The 22,236-nt window shown below is 64.1% G+C and overlaps 1 protein-coding gene across 3 annotated transcripts; it reads left to right on the top strand.

The window, feature by feature from the left end:
- On the top strand, positions 1-22,190 carry SYTL1 (synaptotagmin like 1). Of its 3 annotated transcripts, none has more exons than XM_039511402.1 (15): positions 1-58; positions 9,002-9,455; positions 11,352-11,500; positions 12,161-12,266; positions 12,910-12,958; positions 14,365-14,410; positions 15,000-15,085; positions 16,804-16,923; positions 17,399-17,565; positions 18,805-18,907; positions 19,345-19,506; positions 19,820-19,898; positions 20,456-20,555; positions 20,963-21,168; positions 21,860-22,190. In XM_039511402.1, exons 2-15 carry the CDS (start codon positions 9,328-9,330, stop codon positions 21,997-21,999), a joined length of 1,641 nt encoding a protein of 546 aa, XP_039367336.1. In that variant the 5' UTR covers positions 1-58; positions 9,002-9,327; the 3' UTR covers positions 22,000-22,190. The 3 variants fall into 3 exon arrangements, with proteins under 3 accessions (XP_039367336.1, XP_039367338.1, XP_039367337.1); XM_039511404.1 differs by lacking the exon at positions 1-58 and adding an exon at positions 198-414; XM_039511403.1 differs by lacking the exon at positions 1-58 and adding an exon at positions 2,829-2,966.
- Positions 22,191-22,236: the final 46 nt, after the last annotated feature.

Here is a 22,236-nt window from a genome sequence, read left to right as displayed (position 1 = left end):
CGAAGTTAACACCAAGTAGGGGAGCGGGTGCCTTAAAGTCTGGCTTCGCCCCCAAAAGGTGAGGAAATGCCTATTGTGTTAGAATGCGTTCAACACTGAATGACAAAAGAAGAGGCCAGGGCAAGGCAAATTTTACTGGATGCAGACAGGAACTCATCTCAACAGAACTAAGCTCTGGATGTCATCCAGGGGCCTCCATGGCCCAGCTCTCTGCCTTGCTGTAGGGCAGCAGTGCCCCCCTGGCACCCTCACCCCAAGCCCCGGGGTGTTTTCCAGCTGTGCTGGGCGTCTGGATGCCATTAGTCCCTAGGAGCAGACTGGCCGGCTCCAATACGAAGCTGCTGGGAGGGACCGTCAGTTGCTTCCTTCTTCCCCAGTGATCTCCGCGTAAATAGAAGGACTCGCCCAGATCCGGTGAGCGTCTGCTTTGGGGGAACCGCCCGCTCTCACCTGCATGCCGGCACTGCCTCCACCTCTGCTGCCAGCGCGGAGGTGGCAGTGCCAGGAGAATTCTGCACAGCTCCCCCATGGCTCTGACACAGCCGGATTCTCTTGGCCTTTCTTTTAAAGGCCGGGAGTGGGGAGGGATGTGCTTCCTGTGACCCCCCTTGTGGCCTCAGATGACTGGAGCCCAGTGCCAGAGTGGCGAGGCCTTTCCTAGGCGGGTTGGGTGGGTTTGTGCCCACTGCTTTGTGCCCCCGCAGCCTGGCCTAGTGGCAGAAAGTGACCTGGGGCCGGGGAGAGGCAGGTACCCAGGGGGAGGATGCAGGATCTGAGCAGGCCCTAGTCCGTGTCCTGCAGCCCTGTGTGGAGTGGGGAGCTGCCTGGGAGACTGGTCCTTGTCCCTCAGGTCTGGTGGAAGCCAGCAGGAGGCGGTTAATGGCTCCCTTAGAGAAGCAGGGCCGGATTAATGCAGGGGCTTTAGGGGCTGTAGCCCAGAGCCTCGGGCTAAGGGGGGCCCCACAACAGGACCACCAACAGGGGGAGCAAAGGGGACAATTGCCCAGGGGCCCTGGCCACTGCCGGCAGCGCAGCAGGGCTAAGGCAGGCTTCCTGTCTGCCCTTACTCCACACCACTCCTGGAAGCGGTGTGAACGTCCCTGGGGGCAGAGGGGTCTCCACATGCTGTCCCCGCCCTGAGCGCCGACTCCGCAGCTCCCATTGGCCGGGAACTGCGGCCAATGGGAGCTGCGGGGGCAGTGCCCGTGAGCAGCGGCACACTGCAGAGACCTCCTCTGACCCCCCTCCTAGGAGCCACTGCCAGAGGGTGTGCCAGTCGGTTTCGGGAGCCGCCCAAGGTAAGAGCTGATCCCCCAACCCCCTTCTGCACCTCCTCCCCCAGCCGCAGCCTAGAGACTGCACCCCCTCCCGCACCCAAACTCCCACCCAGAGCCGAACCCCCTCCTGCACCCAAACTCCCCCCCAGAGCCCGCACCCCCTCCCGCACCCAAACTCTCACCCAGAGCCTGAACCCCTCCCGCACCCAAACTCCCACCCAGAGCCCGCACCCCTTCCCGCACCCAAACTCCCTCCCAGAGCCTGAACCCCTCCCGCACCCAAACTCCCACCCAGAGCCCGAACCCCCTCACCCAGCCCAGAGCCTGAACCCCATCCCGCACCCAAACTCCCACCCAGAGCCCGCACCCCCTCCCGCACCCACACTCCCTCCCACAGTCTGAACCCCCTCCTGCACCCAAACTCCCACCCAGAGCCCGCCCCCCTCCCGCACCCAAACTCCCTCCCAGTCTGAACCCCCTCCTGCACCCAAACTCTCACCCAGAGCCTGAACCCCCTCATGTACCCAAACTCCCACCCAGAGCCTGAACCCCTCCCACACCCAAACTCCCTCCCAGAGCCCGAACCCCCCAGCCAACCCAAATTCCCTCCCAGGGCTTGCACCCCCTCCCACACCCTAACTCCCTCCCAGAGACCACACCCCCTTGGACAGGGGCTCCACAAAATCTAATAGCCCGGAGCCCCCAGGAGAGTTAATCTGGCCCTGGAGAGGTGCTGACCGCTGGGGTCAGGGGATTCTGGTGCCTGCCCCCTGCCATGGGGCCGGGGTACTCGCCTTCAGAACAGGGAGACTGGAGCCATGGTCTTCAGTTTTGCAGCTCTCATGCCGAGGGTGGGCAGAACTCTCCTCCTGAACCCTTCAACCACAGTCAGCCCGGCGCCCCGGGGTGCGCCGAGGGGACGAAGGACCTGGCCGCAGACCCCCTATAGCCGGAGGGGGAGAGAGCGGCGGGCCAGGGGCACCGTGGCCTCCTGCGTGTCGAGGGGACTCCCGCGAGCGACACTCCGGCGGGCACAGCTCATGGAACGGAGCTGAGGCTGGCTCATAGATACCCCCCGCCCCATGCTGGGATGGCAAAGGCCTCCCTGGTGGGGTGGTCAGCTGTGCCCTACCCGGGGGCAGAGGAGCAGCGAGGGCGCAGGCTCAGCCCTGGGGCTGCTGGGTTACTCCTTCCCCCGGCTTCAGGCCCAGCCAGCTATCGGGTGCGCCCCCAGGGGCCTGGTCGGGAGGGGAGGGATGGGGGGGTGTCTGTATGGTGCTGGCACCCAGGGGCCCCTGTCCGGATCAGGCCCCCTTGTGCTGGCTGCTGTGCAGAGGCGGCCATGACCCTGCCCTGGTCCAGCCCGGTCTCTCTGGGTCGGGGGGTGCCGGGTGCCCGGCGGGGCTCAGGCTGTGCCACCCCCGTGTCCCCAGTCCGGTCCGGCGGGTGGCTCTCGCTCCAGGCCCTAGTTTCCTCTCGGCTCTGTGGGTAGGTGTTTCCTCCCCTCTGCGGTTGACTCAGCCTTAGGTCTCCTGCTGAGGCTGCTGCTGAGTAGCTTTGCAAACACAGCAGGGGTGGGGGTGACGGAAGAGAGAAAACTTCTGCTCCTCCAGAGGAGGCTCAGGGCCCCTGGAGAGGCGCCTGCAAGGACCTCGCTCACCTGGCCAGCGTAGGCGCCCACCTGGACAGGTAACGCCGCCTCCTGCGCTCTCCACCCGTGGCCAAGCTTGGAGGGGTTTGGGGTGGCATAAGGAGCCTGATCCTCCAGGGGTACGATGCAGCCACCCCTGCAGGCCTTGCACCTCCCCCCTTCCCTGCAGAGGGGGACCCCCTGGTCCCCGTGGGGTGGCTGGTCGGGATGGGGAGGCAGTGCTTTGAGCTGACCTCCCGGTGCCAGCTGGTTCCTCTCCTGGGTCCTGTTCAGACAGGAATGCCTGGCTGGTCTCTTGGGAAATCTGTGGTGTGTGTGTGTAGGGGGGGGCTGGCTCCAGGGGTGGCCCCGCTGCTCTGCAACATGGCAGGGGTTCCCACCCCATCTTCCTCCTTCCTGCCTGGAGCACTGGAGCCCCAGCCCTTGGTCTCCTCAGCAGGAGGTGTGACGCTCTCCCAGGCGAAGGGGCTGGGGTATAGCTGGCGGGTGCGGATCCATAGTCACTGGGGGTTGGGAGCGCTCAGCTTACTGGGCCCAAAGGCTCCCTTCTGGGGGTTCTGGATTTGTGCGGGAGTCGGCGTAGCTGCCATCTGTTGGTGCTGTCCTCTGGCTGGGATCGGAAACCTTGTCCCACTCCGGCTCTGGCGAGTGGTCAGGGTGGAAAACAAAGACCCAGAGACCTGGAAGGAAAGCAGGGATGTGCCTATCTCCGTGCACCTAGAGGTGGTATGTGCTGTGAAACAGCTGCCGCGTTTCACCCCCGAGGTGGCTGCATTGCAGTGCTGATGCACCAACAGCACCTGGTGTAGGGCCCAGAGTGGTTCAAGCCTGGGAAGCGCTTTGGGTGCGGTTTGTATTTCAGCTCGTGGTGCAGCGCTCGGGAGGGATGGGAGCGGGTTTGCATGGCGCTGGGGGGGGCGTGCGCTGGGTTTGCCTAGGGTGTCTGTGCGTGGCGACGGGGCCGACGGCCTGGGTGTCCGTGTGTGCTGCTGGAGAGCCGGCGCTCCCTGGTTCAGCCGGTTTTATTTGGGGCACTAGACGGAGCCGCTTTCATAAACAAAAAGGGCTGGCTTCCCCCACCCCCAGACCCGCTGTGTGTGTGTGTGCCGCCCACCGGTGTCCCAGCCGGGCACGGCAGCAGAACCGCAGCGAGCGCATCTCTAGCGGGACGCTCAGACCTCAGCCTCTATTTTGATTCCTGGTGCGGCGGGCGGCCTGTCCAGAGGAGAGACGCGTGGGCTTCGTTTGCAGCAGGCAGTAAACAGGATGCTGCCTGTGGTGGAGCCCGGCTTGCAGCCCACGGAGCCAGAGAGCAGCGTGGAATTAACAGGACAGCAGGAACCTCCTCCAGAAGGTGCTCCCGGTGCCCTGGGCCTCCCCAGCTCTGGCCCCAACTGCTTCATTCGCTGCTGAAATGCAGCCACCTCTGGGGTGGGGGAGCAGGGCTCAGCCAAGCACGCTGGCCCACGTCTCCCCATCCTCTTGATACGTGCCATGAAATCGCGGACAGCCAGAGAGTACAGGCAAGGCCTTGGTTCGTTCAGTCTCTTCCCAGAGACCCCAACTTCTCTGTCTGGGCCGGGCTGAGCCATCCCCGTGAGCATCGTGTCCAGCAGTGTGCTGGGCCAGGAGTCAGCCACTCTTCTCCTCCGCAGTCGCCTTTGCTTTCACCTGTCCCAGCGCGTCTGACGTGCCAGGATCCTTATGCAGGGGGGACCCACCCTCTCCCCTGACTTCTCTCTCGGCGCCAGTGGGGCAGCAGCTCCCTGGGGCTCCACATAACCCAGACTGCTTCGGGCTCGGGGCATCCGCCGGCGGGGAGGAGGGGTAGCGGAAGGGGATGGGGAGCGGGTGCTTGTGCGTCTGGGGCGAGGGGGTGTGAGAGGGGAGGCCAGGGGCTGCGTGCTGTGAGCAGGGCCCGTGTGTGTCGAGGGGATGACGGGGCCCCTGTTCTGTGGGGGGCTCCATGGACCATTCCCTGGGGGAGCAGCCCAGCCCCGATGCCCGGGGCCGGGGAAGACCTGTGTAGAGCTGAGGGGAGACTCCCCGCTGGGAGAGGCCCATGGAGCCCAGGGCCCCAGCCCTCCCGGGGGCAGCACGGGCACGAGGTCCCTACGCTGTGCTCGGAGACGGGGCAGTGACGGATTGTGGCTTGAGGTCTCCAAACTCTGCTGCTTCAAAGCTGAGGCTCTGGCGAGAGCAAGGCAGATACCCCCCCCCCCCCCCAGGGCTGGCAGGGACTCCCGAGGGCAGCTCCTGGCTAGCCCCGGAGGGCAGGGGCGCATGGCAGGGGAATCAAAGCCAGGTCTCGCTGGGGGGACATGACCCTCTGAGAGGGAGGCCTCAGGTCCGGCCCTGGGGGACCCCCGGCCTGGCAGCGGGGCTGGAGGGGGTGTTGAGCCCCTCCCCTGCCCCACCGCTGGAGGGAGGGTGGAGCTGGCACACCCGCTTCCCGGTGCCATCCTGCCCGGGCCTGCAGGGGGTGGGGCTGGCAGGTTGGGACCTGCTGCTGGCTTCCTGCTTTCCTGGTCCACCCCCACGCAAGCAGTGTGGGGCGCAGGGGGGCAGGGAGAGCGCTGGCCGTGGGCCGCATGGACCCGCCGGCGAGGCTGGGGCTGCCCAGTGGTCCCTGCTCCCCACCCCCGTGTGGGCCACACACAGCCCCTGGGGGAAATGCCAGCTCCCCAGTCCTGCCCCCTCCAGGTGAACCAGCCCAGGCTGCACCTCCTGCCTGGCACTGGGCCCTGTGCTGCTCTCCTGGGACGGTGGAAGGCAAATCCCGCACTGGATTCCCGGTCTGGCCTGGATTCCAGCCCTGCTCCTCCCCACCTACGGGCTCAGTGCCCAGCCCCCGTAGGCCAGAGGAGGGGGAGCAGCCCTTGTCCAGAGTAAGTTGTCTGGGGGACTCGCTGTGGCGCTGGCACTGGCGCATTTCAGTGCCCTGGCGGTGCCACGGGCCACCCGTCCCTGGCCTCTCTGCGGGACAAAGGTTGCTCCTTTGACTCTGCAAATGTTTTCCTTCTGGGAGGGGTGCTGCATTGGTCCCAATCTCCCTCCCCCGCTGGCTGGCTTGTTAAATCCCGGCCTGTTCGGGACCGGGGATGGCACAGAGCCCAGTCTGACTGGCGCAACCGCCCCGCGTGGGCATTGCCAGCCTGCCTGCCCACAACTGGCCTCCCCCTCCACTCTGGGTTCCAGCGTTACCCTGCCTGTGCCGGTGCAGCCAGCCGGGGCTCGCTGCCCCAACCCTAGGCGCCGGGGCACTGATTGGCAGCTCTGGGCAGCATCCCATCAGCCAGCTGGAGTCCTGGGAGCAAGCCAGCCCTCTGATTGGCCCCCGCGCTGGCTCCCCTAAGCCCTGCTTAGCTCTGCCCCACTAGCTGCCAGGGGCCATTCTCTGTGCCCCTCAATTAGCTGGTTTTCTCTGGGGGCTGCAGCGCCAAGCTGCTCCCAGCACAGCTGATCCGCCCTCACGGTGATCCCTGTGGGCCCAGAGAGGGGAAGGGTCACACAGCCAGTGGGGGATGGAGCTGGGCAAAGAACCTGGGGGTGTCTGGCTCCTAGCCCCATGCTCAGTCCACTAGGCCATGCGGGGTGAGCAGAGGACGGGCCGCTGGCCAGGGCAAACTCGGAGCCTGGTTCTCTTGCAGCCCTTTTCCTGCCCCAGTGTGATGTGCAATCTCGTTTCCTCATCGCTCCGCTCCATGGCACCCAGCAGACTGGGTGATGCCCCTTCTCCCCCCCAGGCTGCTTCTGTTGCAACCACCCTCTGTCCTGTCACATCAGGCTCTTTCTCAATGCAAATTGCAGGGACAGGTCTGTGCCGCTCGCAGGCTGTGTGGCAAGAGCCAAGTGCATCTGCAGCCCAGGAGATAGCGTGTCTCTGCCTGCTAGGCCAGAGAAGGGCTTGGCTCTTGGCGCTCTGTGTGAGATGAGTTTGGGGGGTCTCAGGCCCTGCTGGCTAGTTGGCCACATCCCAGAAACCACCATTGCACCTGGCACTGACTAGCGCCGACGTGGGCGGTCTTGGCAGAGGGCCATGGGGACTGAATGCCCCTCTGGCCCCCCAAGGGGGAAGCCCCAGCCCTATCGTGTGCCCTTGAAAAGTCTCTCTCCCTGGTGTCATGCCGCTGCGCTGCAATGCAGCCGGGAATGCACCAGCCCTTAAAGATACAGCGAGACACTTTCATGCTCCAGGAAAGGTTTCCCTTCCTGCTGCCCCCCTGGAAAAACCCGGGGATGACTGGCACTCTCCGGGCCATCACCCCGCAGGGCGCAGCCCTGACATGGGCAGAGCTGGCTCTGAGCAAACACCCTGGGCAAACACAGACAGCTGGCTGCGAGGGGGACTGGCTCCTGACTGGTGAGTCAGCTGGCCCAGAGGCAGGGACGGGGGATCCTTTGCGGCATATGGCTTGTGGATTTAGTGGGGACCCAGGAACTCGGATCTCTCACCTATGTGGCTGGCCAGGGCTCCAGGGTGCCACTCTTAGGTGCCCAGCTTGGGCTGATTCTTGGTTTTACTGTTTGAGCCACGTAAAACCCATGGACAAGCTGGGGCGACTCCTACTGACAAGGGTGGGAATTGCAGCCCCTTCCTCCAGTGAGTGACCCAGGAGATCTAGGTTCTGTTCTTGGCTCTGCCACTCCTGCTCTGGGGCAAACGGTTGCCCCGTTCTGTGCCTCAGTTTCCCCCCTCTGCAATAAGACCCACCGCCGGCGAGGCTCTCCTGGCCGAGGTGCATTGAGATCTTAGCCTGGAAAGGGGCGGAGAAATTCCAAATGTTTTATTATTATTCCTCCCTGCTGATCTGACTTTGTGGCTACCCTCGTCCTAGCCGCAGACGGCTGGACAGTCCCTCCCCCCTGGGGCACCAGGGGCTGCCAAGCTCTTGCTTTGCCAGACTCCCGAAATAGCTGGGAGCCGGCGCCTCGACCCCATTCCCGACAGCGCCTCCTGCTGGAAGAGGCAGGGGCTGGAATGGTGGCGCTTTCCGCCTTGCGGCCAATTCGCCTGCCCCGTTGCCTCCTGCTGGGTGCCGGAGGAGCTGGACGGTTACGCCAATCCCGGATGTCTCGCTGGGGCGTTTGCTGCGGGCCGTTGAAGCCAGGCAGTTGAAGTTGCTGGTTTGCTGAAGCAAGCCCTGTGTGGGTGGGTGGGGTGGAGGCGGGGGAGGCGTTGCATCAGGCAGGAAGGACTCTGTTTGCTGCTATGAGATCTGCCCTGGCGGTGACGGTTAAGAAGCTAACAGAGGCTCTTCCATCCCCCGGAGGGGGTCAGAGGCCAGGCTGGAACTGCCCTGCATGTGCAGGGTGAGCCTGGCTTCGACTGACCACACTGTGCCCGGCGAGCCCTTGCAAGGAGAGTCCCCAGCATCTGTGGGCTGAGCCCAGCTAGGGTGACCGGACAGCAAGTGTGAAAAATCGGGACGGGGGGGGGTGGGTAATAGGAGCCTATATAAGAAAAAGACCCAAAAATCGGGACTGTCCCTATGAAATTGGGCCATCTGGTCACCCTAATCCCAGCGCTGGTGCTGCCTGGGCACCTCGTGCCTCGCTTTCCCGGCTAGCGGGGAGTTCTGCCGGGGGGGGTGTCACTGATTGGCATAGCCTGGCATGCTGCCACGAGACCATCAAGGGCTCCTGCGTTGTTATTGACCCGCTGCCGGCGGCGGGTCCTGGAGACTCATTTAGTGGACGGGAGATGGGGGCTGTGTGCTGGGGTGGGGGCCAGGGAGAAGCTGCAGCCGAGCAGTGGCTGGGGACAGGGACACCAGGGTCTGTGCCTGAGCTGGAGGCCGCAGTCACACCCCGCAGCTCCGGCCCAGCCAAAGGAGGATGATGTTAGCTGGCTGTGGGAGTTAGCACGGGCACACCCCAGCCACGGGTGCATGGGAGGCGAGACGCGGACTGAGCGTGTCTGACGGCTGGGTTTGCCCGTTTCTGCCCCCCGGGGCCCTCAGAAGCTGAGCCCCGTTCGGGAGGTGGTGGCCGGGCTCTTTCCTTCCCCGCACGCTCCTGCATCAAGAGGGGATCTGGGCTTGTCCTCAGCTCTTCTGGCTTGTCTCCGCAGGCAGTCGAGATGGAGCGTGACCTGCTGGCGGGCCCACGGAGCGGGGCAGACCGGAGCTGAGGGCTGCTGCCTGCTTCCCCGCCCCTGCGCTGGGCGCTCCGTGCTACCTTTGGGCCCTGGCAGAGTGGCAGAATGGCTCTAGCGGACGGCTGCCCGTCATCGCCCTGGTTCTGCGGCGGGCAGTGACGGGGTGAAGGCGCCTGGGACAGAGGGACCTCGGGGCTGGTTCCTGGACTCGCTGTGTGTCGGGAAGAGAGCCCCGCCGGGGAAGCGCTGCTCTGCCCTGGGCAGTACTAGTCTGCTCCCTGGCCACAGCCGGCCTCACCATGGCCCAGGACATAGACACCGACGCGCTGCTGGACCTGAGCTTCTTGACGGAGGAAGAGCAGGAGGCTATTGTGGAGGTGCTGAGCAGGGACTCACGGCTCAGGGTGCTGGAGGAGGGACGCATCAGGTGAGCCCAGGAGATGCTGTCGGGTGCACGCCTGGGGCAGGCCCCCAGTGGGAGGCTTTCATTCCGCTTTGAGCAGCTTGTTTCTTTGTAGCTTACACTGGTCCCTGGTTGACTTGCGCTCGAGCCGAGCCAGCGGGAAGCCGAGCGGCCACCCAGCCGTTGAGCCGGGTGGGTTAGCGCTAGGTCCTCACGGCGGAAAGATGGGTTTGTACAGAGACATAAGCCTGCTTGTGTCCCCGAGGCCCCAACACACCGGGGCTCTTTACCTTCAAATAATAATACCTGGCGCTGTCAGCAGCAGAGCTGAAAGCCATTTACAAAGGACAGCAGCGTCGTTATCCCCCTTTGTAGAGATGGGGAAACCGAGGCACAGAGAGGGGCCGTAACTTGCTCTTTCAAAAGACACCTTGTTCCCGTCGATGGACGCAGCCCTAGTGTAGACAGGGTTTGGCTAGCTTGAGGTTTTATCCTGCTGCCCATCACCTTGGTGTCTGAGCACCTAAAATCAATGGCATAGAAGTCCCTAGTGGATTTCATGGCGACTCTGGCTCTTCTCTCTCTACAGGGTAAAAATTCCGCTTGCAGGAGGATCGTTAGTTTGTTTTTTTAAGATTAATTTTCTGGGAGGGTTTTGTTTTGCTGTTTGGTGGTAGGGTTTTGGGGTGCAGGGGGGTGTCAGCCATGGGGTGCAGAGCAATCAGTGTCATGGAGGGTCAGCATTGGCGCTTGGGGTACAGGGGCATCAGCACTGGGGTGCAGGGGATCTGCATTGGTGTTTGGAGCCCAGGGGGTTGCCAGTGTTGGGGTACAGAGAGATCAGCGTTGGGGTTTGGGGTACAGGGGGATAAGCATTGGAGTATAGGGGGATTCGCTTTGGGCTGCAGGGGTGTCAGTGTCAGGGTTTAGGGCAGAGAGGGGATCCGTGTTTGGGTGTCGGTGGATCTGTGTTGGGGTACAGGGGATCTGTGTTGCGGTGCAGGAGATCAGCATTGGGGTTTGGGGTACAGGAGGTGCCAGCGTTGGGGTGCAGGGGGATCAGCTTTGGGCTGCGGGGGTGTCAGGGTTTAGGGCAGAGAGGGGATCAGCGTTGGGGTGCAGGCGGATCAGCATTTGGGTTTAGTATACAGGGAGATCAGCACTGGGGTGCAGGGGATCAGCATTGGGGTTTGGGGTACAGGAGGTGCCAGCATTGGGGTGCAGGGGGCTCAGCTTTGGGCTGCAGGGGTGTCAGTGTCAGGGTTTGGGGTACAGGAGGTGCCAGCATTGGGGTGCAGGGGGATCAGCTTTGGGCTGCGGGAGTGTCAGTGTCAGGGTTTAGATCAGAGAAGGGATCAGCCTTGGGGTGCAGGGGGTCAGCATTTGGGTTTGGTGAACAGGGGGATCAGCACTGGGATACAGGGGATCAGCATTGGGGTTTGGGGCACAGGGGTGCCAGCAGTGGGGCGCAGGGGATAAGCTTTGGGGTACAGGGTTTAGAAGCGGGTGCCAGTGCTGGGCGTCATTCTTACCTTGGAAAGGCTTTTGCGAAGCAGAAAGTTTTCCTTTGCCGTGTTTCTTAACGCTGCTCAGACTCTGTTGCCTGATCCCCTGTGGAAGTTTGCTCCATTCACCTACGGGGCATGGCCAGGTTGGACCTTGGGGGAGAGGCTGCCTGGGGCTGGCCGTGGGCAGCTAATGTGTTTGTAGACGGGTTCAGCCCTTGCTGAGACTGAGCACGTCTCCTGGCCAAGGGGTGGGTAGAACAGATGGTAGGGGGGAAATGGAAGCCCAGCTGTTTATCTGAAGTGGGTGGGACACCAGCAGTGGACTGTAGTTGCTCGTCCCTCCCTGGTGCTGTGATGGGCCGAGTATGTTTCCGGGAAGTAGCTCCAACATTCCCCCTCTCTTCACCCCCAGCAAATTGCGCGAGTCCGTTTCTGATCCCAACCAGCTGAAGATCCTGACCGGGGACTGGTTCTGCGATGTCCGCTCCAAGCGGCACCGGCACAATCACTTTGGTTCTGATCTCGTCCGGGCCTCCATCCGCAGGAAGAAGAAACCCAAAGGTAAGAGCTGGGACAGGGTCTGGCCGCTGGGACCGGTGACCTAGCTGGGATCTCAGGGGCGTTTCTTCTGGGTGACCGATGGAGAAGAGGGACCCAGAACTAAACGCTGCCTAAGCAGGTGCATGCTGGACACATCCTCAGGGAGCTTCGCTGCAGTCTAGGGTGACCAGACAGCAAGTGTGAAAAATCAGGACGGGGGTGGAGGGTGATAGGAGCCTATATAAGAAAAAGACCCCAAAATCAGGACTGTCCCTATAAAGTTGGGACATCTGGTCACCCTACTGCAATCCCATCATGTGTTGCACCTGCCTTGCTGCAATTCTGAAAAAGGGGGGAGGCCCTGTCCTCCCAGATCAAAGAAAGGCTTCTGCATCTGGCCTATGGTGAGCTGCCCGGCCCGAAATCCCAGGGTCAGCCGCCCCAATGTGTGTCCTGACTCTCACAGCTGCATCCTGCTGGGTGCCCGCCTGCTGTAGTGTGGTGCTGTCGCCATCTAGTGACTGCAGCTTGCGGAGAGGCTGGCGTAGGACCCAGCTTTGTCCCATGGGGACGTCGTGCCCTAGACACCCCGATTTCAGCGGGGAAGCCGATGCCGGGACAGGACAGGGAGCGGGAGAGGTTGCTTCAGTCCCTTTAGATTTCCATGATCCCTGTGAGCAGGTGAGCGGGATCCGAAGCGCAGTGCCCGCGTGGGGGACCTGGAGATGATCAGCGAGCCAGCATCTGAGGAGGAGAGCACGTTTGAGGTGCCGGATGGTGAGGGCAGGTGAGAAGCTTTTTGGCTTAGAGACCCAAAGTGGAAAGGAGGAGCTGTGTGTGTGTGGGGGGTGTGTGTGTGCGTGCGTGTGGGGGTGTGTGTGCGTGTGCACGACTGGAAAGAGGCGAAGGGAAGGAGTGTGCATTTGTGGGTGTCAGTTTCCTGGTGCCACACACCCTTTAGCTGTGCGCGTGATGAGCGCAGCGAGCGGGAACGGCTGCAGGCGGTGACTCAGGCTCCGGGGAGAGGCGTGTGGAAGGGGCTCATTACTGGGACATAGGGTGGGTGAAGGAGAATCTCCACTGGCTGGCTGGGAGCAGGGTTAAGTGGGGGCCTGCGGCTGCTTGCATCCTCCCTGGCTGTAAAGCTGGCTCTTTCCTTCCACGGGGGACGGGACAGGGAGAAATGGATGGGGCCGGCAGCTGGGCTGATGCGGGAAAGAAGCCGAAACGGAGGGGGAGATGAATGAGAGGGAAGCCAGCGAATGGGGGCGGGGAGAGACGGACGGACAGCCCCAGCCAGAGGGGCCCCCCCTTTGGAAGAAGGGTCTATGAAGAGCAGGGCGGTGCACACGCTCCATGGGGGAGGAAGCCAGACGTCTTCGGAGCCTGGAGACTTGTCCAGAAAGACTCATCGTTTTCTCCTCTCGCAGGCTTCCCGGAGAGGCGGCTCATCAGCTGCCCCAGCCCATGGAGACTCAGGTCAGTTGGGCGCCAGGGGATGGACACTTGGTGATTCCCTGGTCCGTTCATTCCCTCTGGGGCACCTGGCACTGGCCACTGTCGGCAAACAGGACACTGGGCTAGAGGGACCTTTGGTCTGACCCAGTAGGGCCGTTCTTATGGGTCTGGTGACGTGGGCGAGTCAGAGGTGTCATCACAGGAATTCCCGCCCCCCTCCTGGTTCAGACCCGGCCTTGTCCAATAGGCGCTCACCAGCAGGGGGGCAGCCCGGGGCCGCGTCTGGGCCTTCGGTCTGTGTTAAACGCCGAGGTGCTGACGTTGGGGCTGCCTGGTTACAGTCGCAAGAGGCTGGGAAATGCAGAAGCCGGGCTGCCTGCGTGCCGGGCGGCGGGGAAGTGACGTACGAAGCTGCACACTGAACCGGACAGGCGGGCTCAGAAACGGCTACAGGCGTCCAAGCCGCTGGAGTTGCATTTCCTTGGTTCCTCTCCCACTGCCCCCAAAGGCAGTGAGTGGGGAAAGCCGTTGAGCTGATCCAGTGGAGGGATTCCAGTGCTCTTCATAGCTCATCAGCTAGAGCTCGGTCCCAGGACGCACCATTAATTCTTCCAGTCAGGGGGTGACCCCGAAGGGTTAATAGTGGAGCTGGGCTCAGCTGCGGATCCGGATCGGAGCTTTCCCAAGGTTTGGGGACTCCAGGTTGGGTCCCTCTGTGGCCAGTGCAATGGGTCAGTGTATTTACTGCGATGAAACTCGCGACATTTGGAATAGCACTAAACTTCCAACTAACATCCTTTAAAGCCGCGGTCCCCAAACTGTGGGGTGTGGAGGAACGTTTGGGGGGGCACAGGGGGGGGCCCAGGCCAACCCCCAAGGGGGGCGGGGATGGAGCGCTACCAAACCACGTTCCGGGCCCAGCCGCGGCCCTGCCCCCAGCCTGGGCCCCAGACCCTGGCCCGGCCACGGCTCTGTTCCTGGCCCCAGACCCGACCCCAGCTGTGGCCCCAGCCTCAGCCCCCTTACCCCTGTCCGTGCCCCCTCCCCCCGCCCCCCAAGCTACGGCCCCACTCCTGGCTCTGGCTCTCGGGTGTGTGTACATGGACAAGGATAAGGGGGGGTGCGGCGCGACCGTGAAAAGTTTGGGGACCACTGCTTGGAAGAGTGTAAACTCCACCTCCAGAGCAAACCTTCCTCAGCCTGCAGCTTTCTATTTACAAAGCAGCTGTTTTAAATATACAAATTATGTTGAAAGTGCCGTGGGGCGGGCATGAATTTCCTAGTTCTGCAACATCACAGTCTGAAGATCTGGGATAGTAATGAATGTGATTTGCATATGCAGATCAGCCCGGTTAGAATGTATGTCCCCAAAGAGCCCGTCCAAGTGGAGTTGGCCTGTCTCTTTACCAGCTCTCTTGTCTCTGTAGGAGAACACAAGCCAGGCTAGCAAGCAGGAGCCCGAGGGCAAGGCAGGTAAATGTCCCTGCGGCCTGTGCGGTTGGCTGGGGAAATGGATGCTGTCGGGTCCCCGTGCAGTGTGGACGGTGGGGCGAAGGTCAGAGGACCCTGTACCTGCTTAACTAGGGCTCGGCCCCTCTTCTGGATCCCATCCCCCCGCGCCAACCCCACTCTCGCGTCTGTTCCTCTCGCTGACTTCACCGTTCTAAGCCCAGCATTGAGGGCTGAGTCTCTGGAAGGAAACCCCACATGCAGGCTGCGTGCCCCGGGATATCCCGACCTCGTGCCCTGCCCCCCCGTGTGCGGGCTGTGTGCCTTGGGCTATCCCGGCCTGCTCCCCCCTCACCGGCATACGGGCTGCGTGCCTTGGGGTATCCCGGCCTGGTGCCCCCGCCCCCCCCCCCCCGTGCAGGCTGCGTGCCCCAGGTTATGTCGGCCCCAGGCTGCGTGCCCCGGGTTATGCCGGCCCCAGGCTTCGTGCCCCGGGTTATGCCGGCCCCAGGCTGCGTGCCCCGGGTTATGCCGGCCCCAGGCTGCGTGCCCCGGGGTATTCTGACCTCGTGTCCCGCAGACCAGCCCGAATGCCTCCTCTTTGTTACCGCAGAGACCACCAACCCGTTCTACCCGCTGAACGCAGAGGAAGCAGAGGCGGATACTGATCCATCCCCAGACAGCCTGGTCACAGAACAGGTAGGAAGGTGCTCGGGGCTGGCCCTGGGCCTTTTACATTCTAGACAAAGCCCAGTACAGAAATCCTCACGCCCCAATCCCTGCTCCCCACCCCCACCCGCGTCACTTACTGGCTGAGTCCCTCGTGGCTGGGGTCTCCCCCAATATTCTCCCCATCACATAACTGCAGCAGTGAAAAAATCCAGGTGTCCTACAACTACCGTACTGGGGGGGGCGGGATGCTGCATCGTTCCCCGTGCAGGGGTGCGTGTGACACTTTTCAGGGCTACCTGAGATGTCGGAGGTGAATTTCCACCACCTGCTTATAGCCAGAGGGAGCCCTGGCTGTGCTCCACCCTGGGCTCACCCTGTGCTGTGCAGGCTGGCAATTTATCCCCCCTGCGCCCTTGTCTTCTGCACAGCCACGGTGTACCCCGATCCGCGGCCTGCGGGGAAGCCGTGCACCCCAGTTCCCAGCTTTCACTTCGTTCCGCGCTCTCCTTCGCACAAGGCACCTAGCCGTGTCTAGAGCCACAGGCACCAACTTTTGTTGGCATCAGTGGGTCCTCGTGCCCCTGCCCCGACTCCGCCTCCTCCCTGCTCCATTGGGTGCCGGTGGGTGCTCGTGTCTCAGCCCCACCCCTCCCTGCCCCTATTGGTCCCCTCCCCAAATCCCCGCCCTGGACCCGCCTCCTCCCCCAAGCATGATGCGTTCCTCCTCCTGCCCCCTCGCTCCCAGCTTTGCGCGCGAATCAGCTGTTTCGCGGTGGCAAGCGCTGGGAGGGAGGGGGGAGAAGCAGGACTTGGCCGCGAGCTCAGGGGAGGTGGCAGAGGTGAGCTGGGGCAGGGAGATGGGGCAGGGAGCTGCCAGTGGGTACTAAGCACCCACCAATTTTTCCCCGTGGGTGCTCCAGCCCCGAGCACCACGGAGTCGGCGCCCGTGTCTGACGTTTCTGAGAGCATCAGCGTCAAAGACACGCAGGGCTCGGGGTTGAGAAGCACAATGTTACAGGTAACACAAGGTAACACACAGGCTAGAGCTTGGACTTCATAGCCAGGTCCTGGCGTGGCCGATAAGGCGTTTCCGTGCAGCGCTCGGCCAGGCCTCAATGCTGGGAACCACCTTTCCTGAGTATCAAATGGCTCCTTGCTAACGGAGCCCAACGCTTGCTCTTTCTTCGTCCCCCCTTGTCTCTCACCCTCGGGGTCCCCTGGTCAGAGACTGTTTTTGGGGCGGTTCTTTTGTCTCTGGAACGCCAGCACCTGGGCCAGACAGTCCAACACCGGCCGTTGTCAGGGCTGTCCATTGTTCTTGGTGTGGAGTGAGTTACCCTGGAGACCTCCCCCTCGGCTCAGGTGACACGTTTCACTTCAGCCGCGGGGCCACCCGACCTCCCCCATGTGCCCCACCTCTCAGACCAGTTCCCCTACAAACACCGCGCACTAACCAGACCAGCCAGCTGGGCTTAGCCTGCGGCCGGGCCCCCGCCATGGGCCTCTTGGTAAAACAGGGAGAAGCTGGTTGGATACAGGGGCTGTGTGCGCCCAGTCGGCCCCTGCTCGGCGTGCACATGGGCTGCCGAAACGTCCAGCACGGAGCAGTGTCGGCGGTGGGAGGCTGGACTGGCTGGGCCATTGCTGTGTCTTGGCCCTGGTCCCGTGAGGGTTGGGGCTGGTGGGGGCAAGGGGCGTGTCCGGCTGACATCTCACTCGGGGCCGGTTTGCTCTGTGTTCCCCAGAGTAACGAGGCCTTTCAGAACGGCCAGGAAGCTGGCGCCGGGTCACCCCCAGAGAGCAACAGCACGGACCCCGTGAATAAACTGATGAGCTCCTCTGTATCCAGCCTCAGCTCGTCCACGGTATGGGCCAGGGGTGGGGACGAGGGGTAGGCTGGGGTGGAAGGCTGTTGGCAATCGGGGAAGAGGGTTGGCTGGAGAGCTGTTGCGGACCAGTCATTGGTTGGAGCAGGACGGCTGAGTACTGGGCCGCTGTGTACTCTGAAGCCTACTGAGGTGTGTGCCAGGGCCTCTGCTGGGCCTTTTGATAGTCCCTTGGCCATGCAAGGGTCACTGCAGCTGGTAGGTCAGGAGTGGGCTCAGCTCTTGGCCTCTCGGGCTCTGTGGCAGGGGGGGGTTTTAAGGCAGCATCCCTATCGGGTGATTCAAGATTCTACCATGTGTTTCAAGGGGCCGTTAACGCAGTCCCAGCTTGGGCGCCCCTCTGCGTCTCCACTCGCATTCCTCCTTCTCTGCCTGTGGGGGAGGGGGGAGGCCTCCCTGCCCCTCCCATTCTGCCCCTCCTGCTCTGACCGCCCACCCCCGTCCCTGCCTGCAGCTGAGCGGCAGCATGATGAGCCTGTACAGCGACAGCGACGTGGGGAACGTGGAGGTGCGCGGCTGCATCCAGTTCGCCCTGCAGTACGAGGCCAAGAAGAAGGAGCTGCAGATCCGGGTCATCCAGTGCCGGGACCTGGCCGAGGCCAAGAAGCAGCGATCGGACCCGTGAGTGCCGTGGTGGGGAAGGGCCCTCGCCCCCCCGCCCCTCCCCCCCGCCGGGCTCGGCTCGCCTGTCCCAGTGTTCCTGGGCTCAGATGGCCCTGCTAATGCCCAAACCGAGAACACGGTCACAGGGGCTTTCCGCCCTCCCCCCGGCCCCAACTGCAGCCAAACAGGGTGCCCTGGCCAGACAGCCCTGCCCCTGGGGGACCCTCCCCATGCCCCCAACAGAGGAGCCACAGCTGGGGCCCACCCAGCCGGCCTTAGTCTGCGATCTCCCTGCAGGAGCGGGACTCCTGCCCCAGCCGCCCCTGCAGGCCTGGGGCTCTTGTCCCTCTTTGTTGCCTGCAGCCCCCCCGGCACCGATCTGGGCTAGCTGCCCGCCCTGCCCCCAGAGCCCTTAACCCGCTCCTCACTCTGGCGCTTCCCCAGCCTGCTTCAGGCCTGAGCAGCCCAGCTGTGGGTGGGGCTCCGCCCACCTGCCCCACATGGCTTAGGGGCGTTGAGGCTACGGGAGCCCTGGGATCTGACAAGGTGCTGGCAGGCCAGTGACTCAGGGAGGGGGCAGCAGGCCCTGGGCTGCCTGTGGCCCCCTCCCCGGCACTTTCAGGTGTTCACAGGGATTCCCCTCCGCCACCTGCCCTAGCAGCTTGCGCTGGGCGCTGTTGAACAGCTGCCTGGCTACCGCCAAGAGGTGGCTGCATGTCAGTGCTGGGTGAAACCAGCCCTGTAGCAAGCCATCGGCCCAGGCGGCTGCTAGCCAGCAGCAGACGCCCAGGCACCCCCGTTGCTGTGCTGGGCCAGAGCGCGCGGGCCAGGCCCTAGTCTGGACACAGTTACACCGGTGTAGCGACCCCACAGAGCAGTGCAGCTAGCGCTGGCGAGAGGCGGGGTACACAGCCCTGCTGTGGGGCACCGTTACACGCCTGAACCTGCGGCCACTGGAGGGGCTGCCCCAGGGTAACTGTATTGGTGGCAAGGAGCCAGCCCCTAACTGGCAGAGCTACACTGGGATGGAACTGGCACACAGCGCCCCGGGTCAGCGTCTGCCCCCACCCCGGTGCCCTGGGTCAGCGTTCCCCCCCCCCCGAGTGCCCCGGGTCAGCGGCCGCGCCCCCCCCCCGGGCGCCCTGGGTCAGCGTCCGCCCCCCCCCGGGTGCCCTGGGTCAGCACCCCCCACGTCAGCGTCCGCCCCGCCCCCTCTGGGCGCCCTGGGTTAGCAACCGCCCCCCCGTATCCCCCCAGGTATGTCAAGAGCTACCTCCTGCCGGACAAATCCAACCACAGCAAGCGCAAAACCGCTGTCAAAAAACGGAGCTTGGACCCCATCTTCAACGAGACCCTCAAGGTACGTGGGGCGGGGCGGGCGGGTGGGGACTGGGGCGGGGCGGGGGGCCCTGCCCCCAGGGGAAACCAGAGCGGCTTGGCCAGGAGCCGCTGGCCTCGCCGTTCTTAGTGACGCTGGCTCTCTGGTTAAGGGACACTGGCGGGGGGACAGTGTAGGGGGCAGGTGGGGCTCCGGGGAGGCTGAGGAAGGGGGAGGAGGTTGCTCTTAGGAAGGGGTCGGGGTCTGACGCCTGTTGGCGGCTTGGTCCTTTGGGCCGTGACACATCCATGGGCTGCATGGGGCTGAGCGCTGGCCTGGGAAGCAGGGGTGGGGGTACATTTCCCCCCCCCCCCAGGGGAATCCACTCAGCACTGGGGGGGCAGGGCTGGGTTGCAGCTGAGCACGGCCCACCAGGCCCCGCTCTTCCCAGCATCTTCTCTCTCGCTGTGGCGCTGCAGTACAAGATCGAGCAGGCGGAGCTGCAGGGCCGGATCCTGAACCTGTCCGTCTGGCACCACGACGCCCTGGGGCGAAACCTCTTCATGGGGGAGGTCGAGGTCGAGCTCAGCGCCTGGGACTGGAGCAACACGGGCCCGGCGTGGTTCAACCTGCAGCCCAGGGTGAGGGCCGGCCAGCAGGCACCGGCGTCTCCTTTGCCCTGTTATCGCCACTGCCCTCCCGCAGCCGCGGGCGGTGCCCTCCCTCTGGCCCAGGAATTCGCGTGTGACCTGCCAAGCGCCCAGCAGCTGCCAGCCCCCTGCAACCTTGCTGGGGCCCAAGCCGGAGGAGCTTTAATTAAGACACACCCACCCCCGGGACCAGCGAACTGGCCCCACCCAATGGCTTTCCCTGTTGCACGTCCCCCATGCCGCGTCTTGCAGCTCTCAGCCCAGGCCTCTCCTGCTAACCTTGCGTCTGCTCCTTCCCCCGCAGATGCGGGTCTTGCCCGATGTGCTCAGCAGCAGGGGGAAGCTGCTCGTCGCGCTCAAGTTTATCCCCGCGGGCACTGAAGGTGAGCCCGGGCCTGCCCCAGCTCTAGGGGCTCAGGGGTGGGCGCTGAGAACCCGGAACCGGGGCCCTCGCTCCTATTTACTGGGCCTAGCCCTGTGCGGGAGCCCGTGCGCACCCTCCCCGCGCTGGGGAGTCACAGCTCTGCACGGGCAGGCAGCCGGGGGCCCTGGCTGGAAAGGGACTGGCCCTGGTGACCCCCACCCTCCAGGGGCGTGCACAGAATAAACATGTGGTCACTTTTGGAGGGGCACTTTCTGTGCCACCCCACGACAGGAGGCACTGACCCCCCCTCCACAAAGGATCTGCCCTCCCCCTGCCCCAGCCAGGGAGCTGCCTTCCCCCATCCCGGCTGGAGGAGCTGGTTCTCTCCCCACAGCCCCAGGGCCAGAGTAGCTGGCGCTCCCCCCATGGCCTCCTTGCTGGAGGAGCTCACTGCACCTGCCCTGACCCCGGAGGAGTGCTGTGTCCCCGTTATTGGGAGGGGCATGCCCCTGCTCCCTGCCCCCTTTGCACACATCCTTGCCCCCCTCCCTCACTGTGCCGTCGCCTCTCTTCCAGGGGCTGGGCTCCCTCCCACGGGGGAGCTGCACATCTGGGTGAAGGCAGCTCAGAGCCTCATTCCCATGCGGAGCGGCAGCGTGGACACCTTCGTTCAGTGGTAAGGGTGGGGGGCTGCAGGCAGCAGCTCTGGGCCCATGGTGGGGGGCAGGGCTGCAGCAGAGGGAGACAGGCTGGAGGGAGGGGGTGCCCGGTAGCCATGCCGTGCTGCCGTTGGGCTCAGGGTGGTGCCAGGGTGGCAGAGACTGGGGGACAGGAGTATGGGTCCATCCCCCGCCCCCCCAACGCCTCTCCGCCCCCCCTTCTCCCCTGGCCTCAGCCGTTCACAGGCCTGAGCAGCAGCAGAGCCGCTACCTTCCCACCAACTCCAAGGCCCCTGGTGCGTTCTTCCTGCACCCCCTCGTCCTGGGCGCTTGTGCAGGGGAACAACCCAGCAGCCCCCTCCTGCCCGGTCCCGGCCCCGTGGGCTGGGCTCCCCCCTCAGGCTGCGCTTCCCCCCACCCCCAGCTACGTCCTGCCCGACGACAGCAAGACGAGCTGCCAGAAGACACGTGTGGTGAAGCGGAGCCTGAGCCCCCTCTTCAACCACACCATGGTGTACGACGGCTTCCAGGCCAAGGACCTGAGCGAGGCCTGCGCCGAGTTCACCGTCTGGGAGCACGAGACCTTCTCCAAGCAGCAGCTGGGCGGCATCCGGCTGAGCCTGGGCACAGGTGAGCGGGCACCCAGCTCGTGATGCCATGGGAGGCACATTGCTGGGCATGGAGCACCTGCAGGGCTGGTGGGTCCTGCGTGCCAGGGGAGGGAGGCAGCCTGGGGGGGGCTGGTGGGTCCTGCGTGCCTGGGGCGGGAGGCGGCCTGGGGGGGGGCTGGTGGGTCCTGTGTGCCAGGGGAGGGAGGCACCTGGGGAGGGCTGGAGGGTCCTGTGTGCCAGGGGAGGGAGGCACCTGCATGGGGCCTGTGGAGGGGCGGGTTAGGCTGTACTGGCATGGGCGCCTCTGCCCCATGGTGCATGTGTTACAGCTGGGGCAATTGGCACCCCTCCGCCTGAGGCTATCCCAGAGCCACAGCCACTGCTGCTTCCCTATCCCCCCCCCAGCACTTCCATCACCTCGGGGATGTGCCTAGGCCGTGCCCACACTCCCTGTTCCACTTGATTCCTCTGCTGGCAGCCGCTGTGGGCACACAAGGCCAGGCATGGTGCCGGGGTGGATGCTTGGGGCTGTATCTGCACCCAGGGCTTGGTCTGTATCTGACCCATGGAAGGGGGCTGGGGGCTGATACAGGGAGGCTGTGCCCTGGTGCCCTAGGGCAGGGACAGCTGGAGGGGGGGGCTGTGTGGGAGAGACCCCCGCCCCCCCACAGGGGCCCAGCCGCTGACAGTGCCGCTTTGTCGTCACGCAGGAAGCAGCTACGGGCTCCCGGTGGCGTGGATGGACTCTACAGAGGAGGAGCGGCAGGTCTGGGAGAGCCTGATAGCGGATCCCCGCCAGTGGGTAGAAGCGCTGCTGCCCCTGCGGACGAACCTCACCCCCCGGACTTAGCCCCACACGCCAGCGCTGGCTCTGAACGCCTGGCCCGGCCCCCGCTTCAGGGGGCCTGGGAGCCCAGCTGCCCCACGGCTGGGCCTGGACATATCGGCTAGAGCGGAACCGAGCAGCCAGGGCTTTCCTTGTGTGACTGTACAGAAAATAAACCCCGCTGCAGGCCCACGGGCCTGGGCGAGCCGCCGGCCTGGGGGAGATCTGTGCTCGCCTGGCTGGTGCTTGCGGCTGTTGCTG

The sequence above is a fragment of the Mauremys reevesii genome, linkage group 23 (genome assembly GCF_016161935.1).
Source record: "Mauremys reevesii isolate NIE-2019 linkage group 23, ASM1616193v1, whole genome shotgun sequence".
In the NCBI taxonomy this organism is placed as follows: Eukaryota; Metazoa; Chordata; order Testudines; family Geoemydidae; genus Mauremys; species Mauremys reevesii.
The sequence above is the reverse complement of the archived record's forward strand: the minus strand, read 5'-3'. Positions and strand labels throughout refer to the sequence as shown.